At 38.4% G+C, this 14,901-nt stretch overlaps 1 protein-coding gene across 1 annotated transcript; it reads left to right on the top strand.

Annotated features, from left to right (window-relative positions):
- The first annotated feature begins 11,564 nt into the window (after positions 1-11,564).
- Positions 11,565-12,242, top strand: LOC125228632 (craniofacial development protein 2-like). The gene has a single exon (XM_048133288.1). It carries the CDS (start codon positions 11,565-11,567, stop codon positions 12,240-12,242), a length of 678 nt encoding a protein of 225 aa, XP_047989245.1.
- The last annotated feature ends 2,659 nt before the right edge of the window (positions 12,243-14,901 follow it).

Genomic DNA, 14,901 nt, shown 5'->3' with positions numbered 1-14,901 from the left:
GCTTAGTTGTAATGTTACCCTTTTATAAAAGCCCCTACAGGTCTGTTATTATTTATATCCCGAGTGTTTTGTTTTTGACAGAATATATTTTTTGCTAAGGCACTGTCCCAGCAGGAGCGTGTATTCGGTGAGCTATCGGCGGTAGGAACGAACAAAAGATAGTCAAATTATATAAGGAACGCAATGATATCGCGAGCGACCTCAAATTCGTCGCCGAGCGATGAACTATGAATCACTCGCTCTCTATTTTATTTACACGGGGCCCGGGGGCGACTACTTACATATCTTTTGTATGTTTCCATTACCAATAGCTCATCGCTTACTCTGTCTTTCGGTAGGTAGGACCAGTGCCTAAGTAAAGATAATTACCTCTATATTGAAGTCGTTCGATCTGAATATGTGTCGGCGGCTGCGGTGCGCATGTGAAGGGAGTCGGCAGTGACAATCTCGACAGTATTTTTACACAAAGCCGACGTCCTTTACCACCCTTGAGCCGTAATGTAAGCTAAGTATGTACGTGTGTATATTGTATAGCACCAGGTGTCGTGCCTGCATCTTTATTAGTGATACTTTCCTATTAGATAGTATTTTTAATCTTTGTACCTAAACTTTACTGGCGGCCTTCGTATAGTAGGTATATTAATATTATGATAATTCTTCTAAATTAAATACATTATATTGTATTATACCAACTTCCGACCAACTTCTTTCTGAATAATGATTTTATTATATGTATATCACTAGTTAGATTAGAAGTTTTAGATATATTATATAAAATAAGATATATTTTCAATCGAGTCGAAATTAATTAATAAAGATATCATGTATTTTAATTGTTATCTGTCTCATGCCTTCTTATGATTCTATTTTTTTAACGTAGTTTACCCTGGATAATCAGTATACAGTTAAAGTCAGCCAGTCATTCATTGTTGAAATTTACATTTAACAGAAAACAAGGCACTGTACATTTCTTTGAAACTGATTTAGTACTTTCCTTTTTGCATTACAAGTAGGTATGTGTTACCAACCCTGGATAACCTGGATTCCAATGTTTTGCTCTCAAAAATATATTTAAAGAGGAAAGGCAATTTACTTGGTTTTGTATAAAAAGTGTGACATTGATTAAGTATTACTAGTGATTTATTTATTTATTGAAGCCGACTTTGGTTTGTAGTTAAGAGTTTAGTGTATCGTATTTACTTGTTAGTAAAAATAATTTGTTAATGTGATTGTTGAAGTACGTTGAATGATTTATGGTTGTAGAATAAAATAAACATGTTATGTACTGGTTGCCTTGTGATGACTGCGTATGTAAGAGTTCTTAACATTTTGTCAAACTTTATTGTATCTGATTTACTGCTGAATAACTATCGAATATTACGAGAAGTATTATAAAAGACACCATATAAGTAAACCACGTAGTGATTTAAGGTTGATTTTGATAATAAATTGCTGTATATTTGATTCTAAACATAGAAATATAGTCATAGTTGCTGCGAGTTGAGTCTACCTTGTTTATTCACCATTTGAATCTCGACTAGTTATGTTCATAGTCACTACTTATTTAAGTTTTTAGTTTTAACTAAGGTAGTAAATTATTACTTAATATATGAATGACCTACAGGGCTACTCTTATAATATACTTAGACCTTACAAATATGTATAGAGTTCCACATATTGACTGACTCAACTCTTGCCAACTTACTAAACTTCTTTTTATTACTAATATGACAGATTTTTGAAATATTGTAATATTTAATTAGATATAAAGTCATACAGTATTTTACATAGGTACTTTATAAGCTTGCATAATGTATAAAGATCAACAAGTACCTAAACGTAAAGTACTTTAAAGTTTTGAGAGCACTCGTTTCATTAAATACATTATTTTTGCACTAAATGAAATCACTATTTTAAATAAAATATTAATGAAGTACACTGAAAGAACAATAAAGTGAGAACAAATAGATGTTGTTTATTTTCAAACTCCTCCGCCTCGCAGACAGAAATAGCTCAAATAGCCTATCCACTATAATGTTATTATAACGAACAAGATTTAAGAAATGAATAACGGGAATTATAATAATGTTACCTACCTGATCAATCTATGATGGTATTGATGGTATCTTAGTCAAAATTGAACTTTCTGTGGCAACTCTCAAAATCGATTAGTGAATTAAAAAAAAAGTTTCTAAGGTACAGACACGATTTTATTTTTCCTGTAATAATACCTTAAAGCAACGTTTCGTGAAAAACAAAAAAAATATAAATAATAGTTTTGATATGTTAGAAAGAGCTCAAATTGTACATATCAAAACTATTATTTATATTTTTTTTGTTGTGGAAAAAAAAAGAATTATGAAGGAAAATGTTAAAAAATATCGTTCCCCTCCGAAGTTTACCATACCTCCTAAGTTGACCTCCGAACTTATGAAAATTTCACGAAACGTTGCTTTAAGGTATTATTACAGGAAAAATAAAATCGTGTCGAATCGATATGATATGCATTCCCTTCGGTCATATTTTCATTTTTCGCCTCACATTTAAAATTTCCCCTTTGCTTTCCTACTATTTTCTCCTTTTTACATCGAAGAGTTTATTTTTAAAACCGTGGACAGGTTAAACCCGGCAGTAACATATCGGCTTATCCAGGCAACTCGGCTTCCTCTTATTAAGCGCGGGGTACGAAGCCAAATGCACAGATAATATCGTTATTGCAGCTAGCCATCTCTATCGCTCTTCCGTATTGGCGCGACAGAGCCAGACTGCGTTTCGATCGGCGTCTAGCGCCAACGATTGTCATTGTGGCTAGGAAACTGCTAGCGCGGGGGCGGGAGCGGATGCTCTCGTCGCGTTTAACAAGATTACAACATTTTTACCCTTGACGAGCCCTGCACGTGTATGTGACCTTTGAACTTTGGAATCTAGCTTGAAAGCTAGCCCGCAGAAAAAAAGCTGAATTGATTTTAAAGGGACGGCAAAACATTTTTTCCTGCCACTTTTTGATTTTTACTCTTTTTACCCGGCTGTAGTTTCGACTGTAGTTTGAGTTTTAAATGTTTAGAGTTTATAACAAGGTTGGTGAAGGAAAGCATCCTGAAGAAACCTTACTAATCCCTGTAAGGTGTGGTTTACCTTCTGGGTTTGAAGATGAAATGGCAGTCGCTTTTGAAACTAATGCCTACGCAAAATCTTGAGATTAGTTGCCAAAATAAACTCCAGGCCCGAGTGAGCCGTAGCGTTGCCGAGACAACGTTATTGTCATATATATAAGGTCCTAATTTATTAGATGCAGATATTTTTACAGCTGATAGTACTCGGTCTCTGGAGTATATTAAACCGTGAAACATTATAGCTTTTACGATGTTTTTTTGGAGAAAACGGAAAAACAAATTTGCTACGTAAAAACACCCTGTTTATGTGATTATTAAATGAAAACTCATTGAACAGATTCTAGTACCTCTTTTACGTACCACTTAACTGTAACTGGCCACTTCAATGACATCTGCAGTTTTCCCGCCGAACCTTTACGACATTTACAACAAACAATTGTTGACATGACAACAGTGTTATTGTGACATGTGATAATGCACATGATGATTTTTTTAGACGAAATTATAATTAATTTTTTTGTTAGGAAAATGAAATCAAAAAAGTTACATGAAAAGATTTCTTAATTTATATTTAAAGTTAATTATTTTAATGTAAATTATCATGTGTTAAAATATCTGCAACTAATAAATTAGGACCTTATATACTTTGCACTGGAAGCGCTGGTGGCCTAGCGGTAAGTACGTGCGATTTTCGTTCCGAAGGTCGCGGGTTCGAACCACGGCTCGCACCAATGAGTTTTTCGGAATTTATGTGCGAAATGTCATTTGATATTTGCCAGTTGCTTTTCGGTGAAGGAAAACATCGTGAGGAAACCGGACTAATTCCAATAAGGTCTAGTTTACCCTTCGGGTTGGAAGGTCAGATGGCAGTCGCTTTCGTAAAAACTAGTGCCTATGCCAAATCTTGGGATTAGTTGTCAAAGCGGACCCCAGGCTCCCATGAGCCGTGGAAAATACCGGGATAACGCAAGGAGGATGATGATACTTTAATATAGTGTGGGTAGATGAGTAAAGATTCAGTCTTGATAGCCAGCTTGCGTGTGTTAGGCCCACATGCACCAACCATTTAACTCAGGGTTAGTGGGCTGTCAACTGTCAAATTCCATATAAAATGGTGGGTTAACCCTCCATTTTCGTTGGTGCAAGTGGCACTTATTTACTCCTCCGTCTCAATACATATTTTAAATGGCGCAGTCGGTAGGATGGAAGAAGACTGCATATCAACGAACCACAGACCTTATCTGAACTCTACCACTCATAGTTTTTGTAGAGAGGATAGAGCGCCTACGGTTTGGCTTGATAAATACCGACAATCAGTCTCCATTGCGGCTTTTGATAGGATAATTTGATACGGCCGCGGAGCTATTTATTTATCTTTTGAGTGATTGCCGGCTCCGGCCAGCTTGGGCTTCAGCCTGTATAACAAGGCTTATGAAATTCTACGAAAGGGGGATGTTTACGTATCTTAATATTCAAAGTTTGCCGACAAAGCTAAAAGAGCCTACCTAAATAGATCTCTAGAATCTAATTCGGGCTCATCTCTTAACGGTGGTTACTATAGGACATAATAAATGTAATTAGATAACTTTTCCTTGAAATTGAACTTAACATCTTCTCTATGCAAAACAATTCGGCTCGTAATGTAATGCGTTTGCATTCGCATTACATAAGACACTCGAAAGTGACATTTAATGCCAATCTACAAATAATCGATGACAACAAGGCATTTTTTGTGGCGCCATCTATGTCTGGTGTAGTGTATGCGCGTTCTTAGGCGGTCGCATTTTAATGTATGGGATGGTATGATCTTCTTATATTTAATCTATTTTGACAGTTACTTTTAAAGCTCATATTGCGTATGTAATGTAATGTCATTAAAAAACTATTATCTCAACCATGTTTACTGCTCAGAAAATCTCCAAAAATTAATTATGGGGTCAACATTTAATGTAACTTAAAACACCTCTAAGTAATGTTGATGAATCTATATTTTTTTTTATAGTATGAATAGGTAGACGTTTGACCACGATCACACCTGGCCCCGTTTTTTTATAGTATGAATAGGTAGACGTTTGACCACGATCACACCTGATGATAAGTGATGATGCGGTGTACGGTATCTGGTTTAATTTATCGCCTGTATAAAACTTACACACTGTATGTATTGAGCAGATTACCAGCCTTATTTCCGGCAATACATGTAACCCATACCTCTCATATGATGTAATTGATGCGGCCCGCTCCTGACCACAATGGGTGGTGATTACTCCCGCTTTCCTATCCCCAAACTTCGCAAACTAATCTAATTGCTACCCAACAATTAGTTTAGTTACTTAACAATTAGTTTAGTTATTGGTGTCGGTGGCGAAAACGGAAATACCGGTTAAGTAGTCCAATTACTACCTTGGGCCGACGTTACTCTGGCTTGAGTCTGGCTGAGTGATATTGACAGACTACTTCAACGAAAGTTAAATCAATTTCGATTTCAACCGGCCTAGACGACGTAACAATCGGGGTTTGTAGCCGCGACCATCGGATTGAAAGCCCCGGTATGAAAACTGTATGACTTCAATACTACAGTGGAAACAGATCCCCAAATTTCAAATTTCAAACGAGTGTTAGAACTGTAGGTAATTAATTACTATGTATGTAATAGTAGATTAGGTACATACGCAGACGCGTAGCACGCAAATTGGTTGAGAATTGTTGTAAAAGAGGACATCCTTGAGTTAAAACGTAGCCTTTGCTTCGCTTCAGTCTATTAGGTACAGTAAACCAATTAGAATCCTAGGCCACTCTATACTCCTGTCGTATTGACACAGTGCTTTGTTTTCTATAGAAGTCAGTTTGACATTTATTGTGAAAGGGTTCTACAATGGTTTAGGATTCAGATTGGTTGACTGTAGGTGTATGCAGACGCGTAGCAAGTTTCGATAGGTAACAAACATTCTACTTGTAGTATATATGTACGATTTTTACCTATCGAAACTTCTCTGGTGTTCAATTAGGTAAGTATTTAAAGTGAATTAGTTAATCCCCGATGTCGCCACCCTGCAACACGTAATGTCCTGGATTTTGTAACTAATTTGGGTAATTCGGTGAGACACTCGCAATTACTGTGCGGGAAGTGCTGGGGGCGGGAATTTCCCTGGACGGGTATTTTTCCGGGAAAATTAACTTGTCAGGGAATTATTGTTCGATTTAATTAGGATGCTTTATTATCATGAGTTTTTCTTACATGCAGCCAAACGCTAACAGTTTTATGGGTTAAATGGTGTTAAAAAAAAATCATTAAAAGCGCTTATCTGGAGTGACGATTAAAGGAACTTGGCATATTTTACCAGTTAAATCTCTTAGGAAGGCCTCCCCATTGAGGATGATTCTCGCTGACATGAGACTATGAAGAGCATGAAGGTGATAGCTTGGATGGTGCGGTATTGTATTAAGATACTAATTACATGTAGGTAGATATAGTGCATAACTCATCACAAGTATCAATATATGGGTAAGCCGCTCACGCTTGACTATGTTTTTAGTTCTAAATAAACCGCCATTACAGTAACATCGTGTTTATTTATATTGCCCTATAAGTACATGACATTGGCGCAGTCGGTAGGATCCGAAACTACGCTCCCAGAGGGAATCTGATTTCCAAAGTATAAATCGTGACAATTTCAATAGAAATTGATAAATCGGCCTGTAAGTCGTTCAACATGTGTCATCCTGTACGTGAAGAGGAATATTGCAGCGGCACATCCCTTCGCGAGTGTGCGCGAACAGGTAACGACAACTCGAATGATCTCATTTAAGTTACGGAATGTAGTTTCGGAACACATCAACATTCACCAGCAGTTGTTCGGTACTTATCGTTATCTAGACGTCGAGTCAGGCCAAGATAACTTGGCAACTATTTTCATAGGTCTCTGCAAGGAGTGATAAACATTATAATATTATTATCATCAGAGTTTGACTTTAAATAGTATATTACGTAGCACACTTGTATGCTACGTTGGTTAGTCATTACAGACAAGGCGATAATGCACGTGTGTTATAAATAAGCTAGTGTGTTGAATTAGGAAAATCAAGAGTCGTGAAATGTATGGGGTCCAATACATTTCACGACTCATGACTTTTCGAACAGACTACAAGTGCGGAAAAAAGAAAGTTGAAAACAAGAAAGAAGGGAGACATTTTCCCGAAAACGTACAATAATTATTTGTTTTACAAGGGGGCAAAGTTGTTGTTTAACCGCACGTGCTAATATCGATATCCGAGCAAACGAAAGATTCCAATACTGAACCGCAAACGTAGCGAGTGGTTCAAAAAGTGGAATCTTGAGCGTGCCGAGGGTTTCAAGGCACGAAGGTTAAACAAACTTTGCCGCCAAGTGAAACACAAAATTTTTCACCACACAAACACTATGAAAATATGAACTTAAAATATGAAAATAAATAAAATACTGTAACGCCATCACCGCAATACACCCAACAACTGCACTATGGATGATTAGTTCCAGTGTCACCGCTAGATGGCGCCAGTGGAAAAAATAGAACACGCTAACGTTTGGTCAACGTAGAATCATGACCCCCCGGCGTCGACCGAGTATCGTTGTACTCTCACAGTAGGAACTAGCTTACTGCACGCTCTATGCCTTAACCTTTGCTTAAGCATATGAGTGTCTTCTAGCTAAGTACACCTACCTAGCCATGCTTGCATCCACCTCTGCTGGGTCATGTAGGTTCAGTGAGGTATCACTAACTTGTAACCTTGTCAATAAAGTCTAGATTCGTACACTCTGCTTTCTCTTCACTTCGCCAAACGCCATCCCGCCTTACAATACTTTAATTTATTTAACATTTATGATTCAAAATCATCATTTACACGTGAATTCTAACACCCAACTGTAGACATCAAGTTAAAATTTGTATGAAATTACTTTGCACTCTTGTGGATAAAATGTAATTTTCCTATCAGTTTTCGAATAGCAAAAAAGCCACACCAACTGTGCGGTGAAAATTATTTTTTTTACCTTTTTTAAGTGCCTGAAAGTACAGAGTATTGAATTTCCATGTCCGCAGAGCCATTCGTGCTCACATCGGACTTAGAAACAGAACAATCCCCAATTTCCTAAGTACTTCGCAAGTTTCCTGCGGAGGCTTACCTTTGCTTATTTAAACGGAAGTCGAGTGAAACTGCTTTGACTAAATTATTAACGTAACTTCGCCACGTGAACGTGTAAGCCGCCCGACCTCGTTTGATAATCCTTTACTTAATAAACAAGAAGTGGGTTTAGATCCATAGGTTAGCTTATACTTATTTTATTTTAATATAATCAATAGGAAAGTGTGTGTGTCTGTCCGTCTGTCCGTCTTTTACTGATTCGGTCAAGTTGGGAAATACTTAAAAAAAAATTTAATCCGGCAAAATTTTAATGTAGTATGGTACCTTAGGGTAAGGTGCTTTGCGCACACTAGCGTCCCCTACCGTCCCCCTGACGCAACACCCCCTTTTAGCACGAAATAGGTCCCGTTTTACGGTTTTTCTTCGTTTTTCAGAAAAGTACCAGAGTTAGGGAAAGAGTGTCTATGAATGAATTAATTCTTATTAAATTTTAGACCAAAAAGGTTTTATGCATTTTTTTGTAGCACTTACCATATTCGTGCATTAGCTTGTTGAAGTTCGATATAACTCAGTACTTAATGAAATAGTCATAATGTGTATTAGTGGTTTAATTTCAGAATTTTGACAAAGTTTATCAAGCTACTAGTTTTTGCCCTTCTGAAGTACCTTTTTACCAAGTTTCAAGCCTGTAGCTTGAAATAAAACTTATTCCCCATACAAACTTCAGTCAGCCTCATTTTAACTCTCTTAAAGGATAAAAATCCAAAAACGCTGAAATTAGTTTCTTTCCATTGTAATTTTACCTTTATAGTATTAACACGAAGTTTCAAGCTCATATTCTCAAAAAAAAGGTAGATCCTCATACGAATTTTTTTACACCCATTTCACCCCCTTAGGGGATGAATTTTGAAAATTCCTTCCTTAGCGGAGTTCGTAGACCTTATAAGTAACCTACGTGTCAAATTTGGATTCTCTAGCATCAGCGGTTTGGGCTTTACCTTAATTTAAGTCAGTCAGTCACTGAGGACTTTGCCTTTTATGTATGTAGATAACATGAAAATAGTGCATGATATCAAAAAATCTTATTATGACCTTTCTTCTTGGGAATTTCATGAGCATTATTTCTTTCAGTGACAACTTTTTTCTAAAATGTATACTTTCCCCAAAAATTAAAAAAAAACTAAATTTTGGGACATATTTTAGGGTCAAAGGGGGGTTGCGTCAGGTGGGGGGGAGGGGACGCTAGTGTGCGCAAAGCACCTTACGCTAAGGTATCAAACCGCATGTATATTTATTTGGATTTAATTTTTTTTTTCAAAAACACAGTTTGACCGAATCATACGGCAAAACGGAGCGACGAATTGCAGTGATTTTTAAGTGGAGATAGTTGAAGGGATGCAGAATTGCAGAGTGACATAACTAAGCTACTTGTTGTTTCTTTTTAACCCCCTACTTCCCTAAAATGGGGAGTGGAAGTTTGTATGGAGCTTACTGCATTATTTTAATGAAACGCGAGCGAAGTCACGGGCGAAGGCTAATATTGTATACTATAAAAATAAAACTGATTCGGATGTTAAAGTGACTGCTACAAAAAATATAATATATTATGTACAATGAATATAGCTACACATTACATCAATGTTACGTAAAAATTTATAACACAAAATAATGCAAAGAAAACAATTACTTATAATAATATTAACGTTTGCCTACCATGGTAAATACATTACTCGATAGCGTTAACGTCACGGAAACTAAATAACATTTAAGTAGATTCGATATAAAAGTATAGAGAGTTAACTAGGAACACAAAAATTACACAGTCAGATGTTTTTGACTATCCCTAAAACAAGCGCAAGCTTGGGAAACCGCTGTTGAATAAATGAATATGCAAACAGTTATCAATATTTATTATTCAAATTTGTTTCAATGCGGAACACATTTTTTACTTCCCAAATATCCTGTAAAATAAGTAACATCAAATTAAACCTATCTACGTCAAAATAAAACAAATTATATTGCCCAAACACTCAAACTAACGTTCTGTATACCTAAATGTAATACTCTTCAAATACTCAAAATAATGTTTTTTATAATACTCTATACACGCTCAATTGTAAAAAATGTAGGCAGTCGAGAAGAGTTGAAATATCATAGAATATTATTGTCTTTTTCTTTTGACATGATTGAGTCTGTTTGAGTACATATATCAAACATGGCCGTGAGGTCATGGGTTAAGAATATCGCCACCTTCGTTCCTCCCGTGTCGTCGACTGTGGGATATGGGTTCAATCGTGGTGTGTGCGATTTAACCCCTTAATTACTAAGAGTGTCACTGAAACGAGCAGTTTCAGGATTTCTGCCCAACCTTTTTCAGAAATAAAGACGTGAATTTATGTATGTTGTATGTAGTTTAATAAGTTTATGTTTAGGACGCGCCGGTCACGTTATAGTCCTGAAGTTCAAGACAAGGTTAAGGTGGACATGGTTGACAGAAAATTCAATAGTAAACAATTTCTAATAATATGGTACTGAAATGCAAATGTCGTGTAGAACAAAATGATACACTATGAGCACACAAATGGGCAAAGTTTGAGTAACCGCTGCTGTCAAGACCGCAGCCTAAAAACCTTATTAAGAAAGTTTCTTGCACGGAAATGATGTGCGACTACGGCCAACTTTGCCTTAAAGAGTAGCAATTAGACAATGTGACGTTGCGCTACTAAAGAGCCCCTACCACAAGCATTTCATATTTTATGTTACTCGACAGCGTAACAAACGTCAGTTAGGTTAAAGCAAGGACGGTATAATACGGGACACACAAAGCCCATACAAAAAAGCATACCCCTGAAATGTATGGGTCTTAGGCTTAAAACTAGATGGCGCTGTTTCGCAGCCTGGAAGTGGCCAAAATCATATTTTCCCCAAATATTTCTGCGTGTTTTTTTTTTTTTTTAAACAAAATGACATCCTTCTTTATTTTAATATCATGATTTATTTTAGAACAAAACGGGACTTAATCGCGTAAACACTTACACTTACACTTACACTTACACTTACATTTAAGTCCAGAGGGTGGATCCATCACGTTACCTGTCCGGTAACTGAATGGAATCACTACGGGTACGCGACCCCGGACTGCTCTAGCTGCTAGTGTCACACGCCCCTCTGTCTCTGTGACCCTAGTATCCCAAACCCTTGCCCTTAATATCCTTTCCTTTTCCTTACCTAATCTTATCTTTCTATACTTCTAAGCGAAGAATTCCCAAGGAGGGTTGATGTCAGGCAGGCGGCCGATCGTAAAAAAAGACATGCCAAATCCCACACAACATGAGTATTAGTGCAACGGATGGAATATGTGATAATGCTAGGGCGTACCCCGCAGGCGACGCGCAGGCGCAGCACCCGGCGGCTGTGGGAAGTGGACGAGGGTTGCTGCACCGGGGACGGGGGCAGCGTAAGAAGCTAGTCCGGGAAGTAAGACTGAGGATTGCAAGCTGGAATGTAGGTACGATGACTGGGAGAGGAAGAGAGTTAGCGGATGTTTTGGAAAGAAGACGAATAAATGTAGCATGCCTGCAGGAGACGAAGTGGAAGGGACAGAAAGCAAGAGAAATTGGGGCGGGTTACAAGTTTTATTATTGTGGAAGTGACGGGAAAAGAAATGGGGTGGGTGTAGTTCTGGATAGAGAACTCAAGAACAAGGTGATGGATGTAAACAGAGTGAATGATAGAATGATTGCCGTGAAATTGTTGCTAGAAAACGTGATTGTGAATGTAATAAGTGTTTATGCACCGCAGACTGGGTGTAATAATAGTTTGAAAGAGAAATTCTGGAGTGATTTGGATTTGTTAATTATGGGAATACCAGAATATGAGGAGATATACGTGGGTGGGGATTTTAATGGACATGTGGGAAGGATGAATGATGGATATGAAAGAGTGCATGGGGGCGTGGTTACGGAGTCAGGAATCAGGAGGGTGAAGCTCTACTGGAAGCAGCCTTAGCCTTTGACTTGGCTATAGTTAACACCTACTATCAAAAGAAAGATCAACATCTTGTCACATACCGTAGTGGTCAACACTCTACCCAAATTGATTACTTTCTTTTGAGAAGGAGTAAAATACTTTCGGCTAAGGACTGCAAAGTTGTACCAAGTGAGAGCTTAGTTTCCCAGCATAGGTTACTGATTCTGGAGTTGAAGCATAAAGTAGCACGTAAGCATAATAACCTAAAGCCCCCACCTAAAACGAAGTGGTACAAATTGAGTGACAGGGAGTTGGCTGATGAATTTAAGAAAAGAATGGTCGATAAGATGATAAAAATGAATGATATGGCAGAGATGAATGAATGCTGGAATGAAATGGCTGTAAGTTTAAGAAGTGTGGCGAAGAATGTACTTGGTGAAACAAGGGGGAAAGGAAAGATTGATAAAGATACATGGTGGTGGAATGATGATGTGCAAATGATTTTGAAAGAAAAGAAGAATGCTTTTAAAGAATGGAAAAGTATGGAAGAGGGTAATGATAGAGAAAAGGAAAACAAGAGGTCAGCTTATCTAATAAGTAAAAAGAAGGCCAAGAAAGCAGTTGCAATCGCGAGGGCCAAGGTCCAAGATAAGCTCTACAACCATTTGGAAAGCCCACAAGGCCAAAAAGACCTTTATAGAATAGCAAGAGAGCGGGAGAGGAATGCAAGAGATATCAATCACATGAAATGTATGAAAGATGAAGCAGGAAAGATTTTGACGGATGACAAGAGCATAAGAGAACGCTGGAAGAACTATTTTAATAAACTTATGAATGAAGAGAATGACTGGACAGGTGTGCTAGATGATGCTAAAAGTAACATAGGTATGGTGAAAGAGATTACTGTAGAAGAAGTAAAAATGGCAGTGCAAGGTATGAAGAATGGGAAAGCGGTAGGGCCAGATGATATACCAGTGGAAGTATGGAAGGTTCTGAAAGCGGATGGTTGGAAGTGGCTGACTTTATTCTTTAATAAGTTGTTGCAAGAAGAGGCGATCCCTGATGAATGGTGCAGCAGTACATTGGTGCCCATTTTTAAGAATAAGGGTGATGTACAGGATTGCAACAACTACCGGGGAATAAAGCTCATGTCACATAGTATGAAGATATGGGAAATAGTGGTAGCGAGACGAATAAGAGAAGAGAGTGAGGTAACACAGAACCAATTTGGGTTTATGCCGGGCCGGGGAACCACGGACGCCATATTTGCACTTCGCCAACTATGCGAGAAATACAGAAAAGCCAAAAAGAACTTGCACATGGTGTTCGTGGATCTGGAAAAGGCATACGATAGAGTTCCGCGTAAGGTTCTGTGGTGGTGTATGAGAGAGAAGGGAGTGCCAGAGAAGTATGTGCGGCTTGTTCAGGCGATGTATGATAGAGCTAGTACTCACGTCAGGTCTGAAGCTGGAGTCACCGACAAGTTCAATGTGGCGGTAGGTCTACACCAGGGGTCGGCTTTAAGTCCGTATTTGTTCCTCCTGGTTATGGATGCTCTGACATCGGACATACAGGAGGAAGCACCCTGGTGTATGCTGTTTGCCGATGACATTGTTCTTGTTGGGGAAAATGCACTTGAGGTCCAGAGCAGACTGGGAAAATGGCAAGAAAGACTGGAAAGTGTGGGACTGAAAATCAGCAGAACCAAAACTGAACAGATGTTCTGCGATTTCGGTGGTCTATCCAGTTTTTCCCCTATTGCCTTAGATGGTGTATACCTACCAGTCTGCTCCGACTTCCGGTACCTTGGGTCATTATTCCAAAATGACGGAAGCATCGACCGAGACGTGAAAAATAGAATAAATGCGGGATGGATGAAATGGCGACAGGTCTCAGGGACAACATGCGATCGACGGATGCCCCTTAAACTTAAGGGGAAAATCTATAAGACGATTGTGAGGCCTGTTGTATTGTATGGATCTGAATGCTGGGCGACAAAGGTGGAGGATGAAAGGAGATTGCACGTAGCGGAAATGAGAATGTTGAGATGGATGTGTGGAGTGACCAGAATGGATCGGATCAGGAATGAGTATATTAGGGGAAGTTTGAAAGTTGCGCCTATAACGGAAAAGATGAGGAGTGGCAGGTTGGCGTGGTACGGTCATGTAATGAGGAGGGATGAGTGTCATATAGGCAAAAGAATGTTGGAGATGAATGTTCATGGATGGAGAGGGAGGGGTAAACCCAAACAACGATGGATGGATTGTGTGAAAGAGGACATGAGAAAGAAAGATGTGAGTGTTGAGATGACGAAAGATAGGGGAGAATGGAAGAGAAAGACATGTTGTACCGACCCCACATAACGTGGGATAAGGGTAGGAGGAAGAAGAAGACTTACATTTAAGTATATTTGGCCCGACGTTTCGAACATCACATTATGTTCGTGGTCACGGGTAGACTGGCGAGGAATTGCATCAACATCTTCTAGCCGCGCGAGTTTCTCGAACTACCCGCACTTGTTCTTAATTATTCACTTTTGCGCTAGGGTTGTCACTTTGCCTACACACAACACTCACGACATCAGCCGGTGTGTCCCTCGGTGTTTTTTCACGCTTACATTTGCTAATCACTGGATTCCACGAAGAAGAAATTCCCTGTCCCTCATTTTGGTTGAAATTTCGATGCTTCCTAATTTCAA

Source organism: Leguminivora glycinivorella, chromosome 8, assembly GCF_023078275.1.
Source record: "Leguminivora glycinivorella isolate SPB_JAAS2020 chromosome 8, LegGlyc_1.1, whole genome shotgun sequence".
NCBI lineage: Eukaryota > Metazoa > Arthropoda > Insecta > Lepidoptera > Tortricidae > Leguminivora > Leguminivora glycinivorella.
The sequence above is the reverse complement of the archived record's forward strand: the minus strand, read 5'-3'. Positions and strand labels throughout refer to the sequence as shown.

Excerpts from the sequence above, each read along its gene's own strand:
- LOC125228632 (XM_048133288.1), top strand. The coding sequence starts at position 11,565 with ATGAGTATTAGTGCAACGGATGGAATATGTGATAATGCTAGGGCGTAC.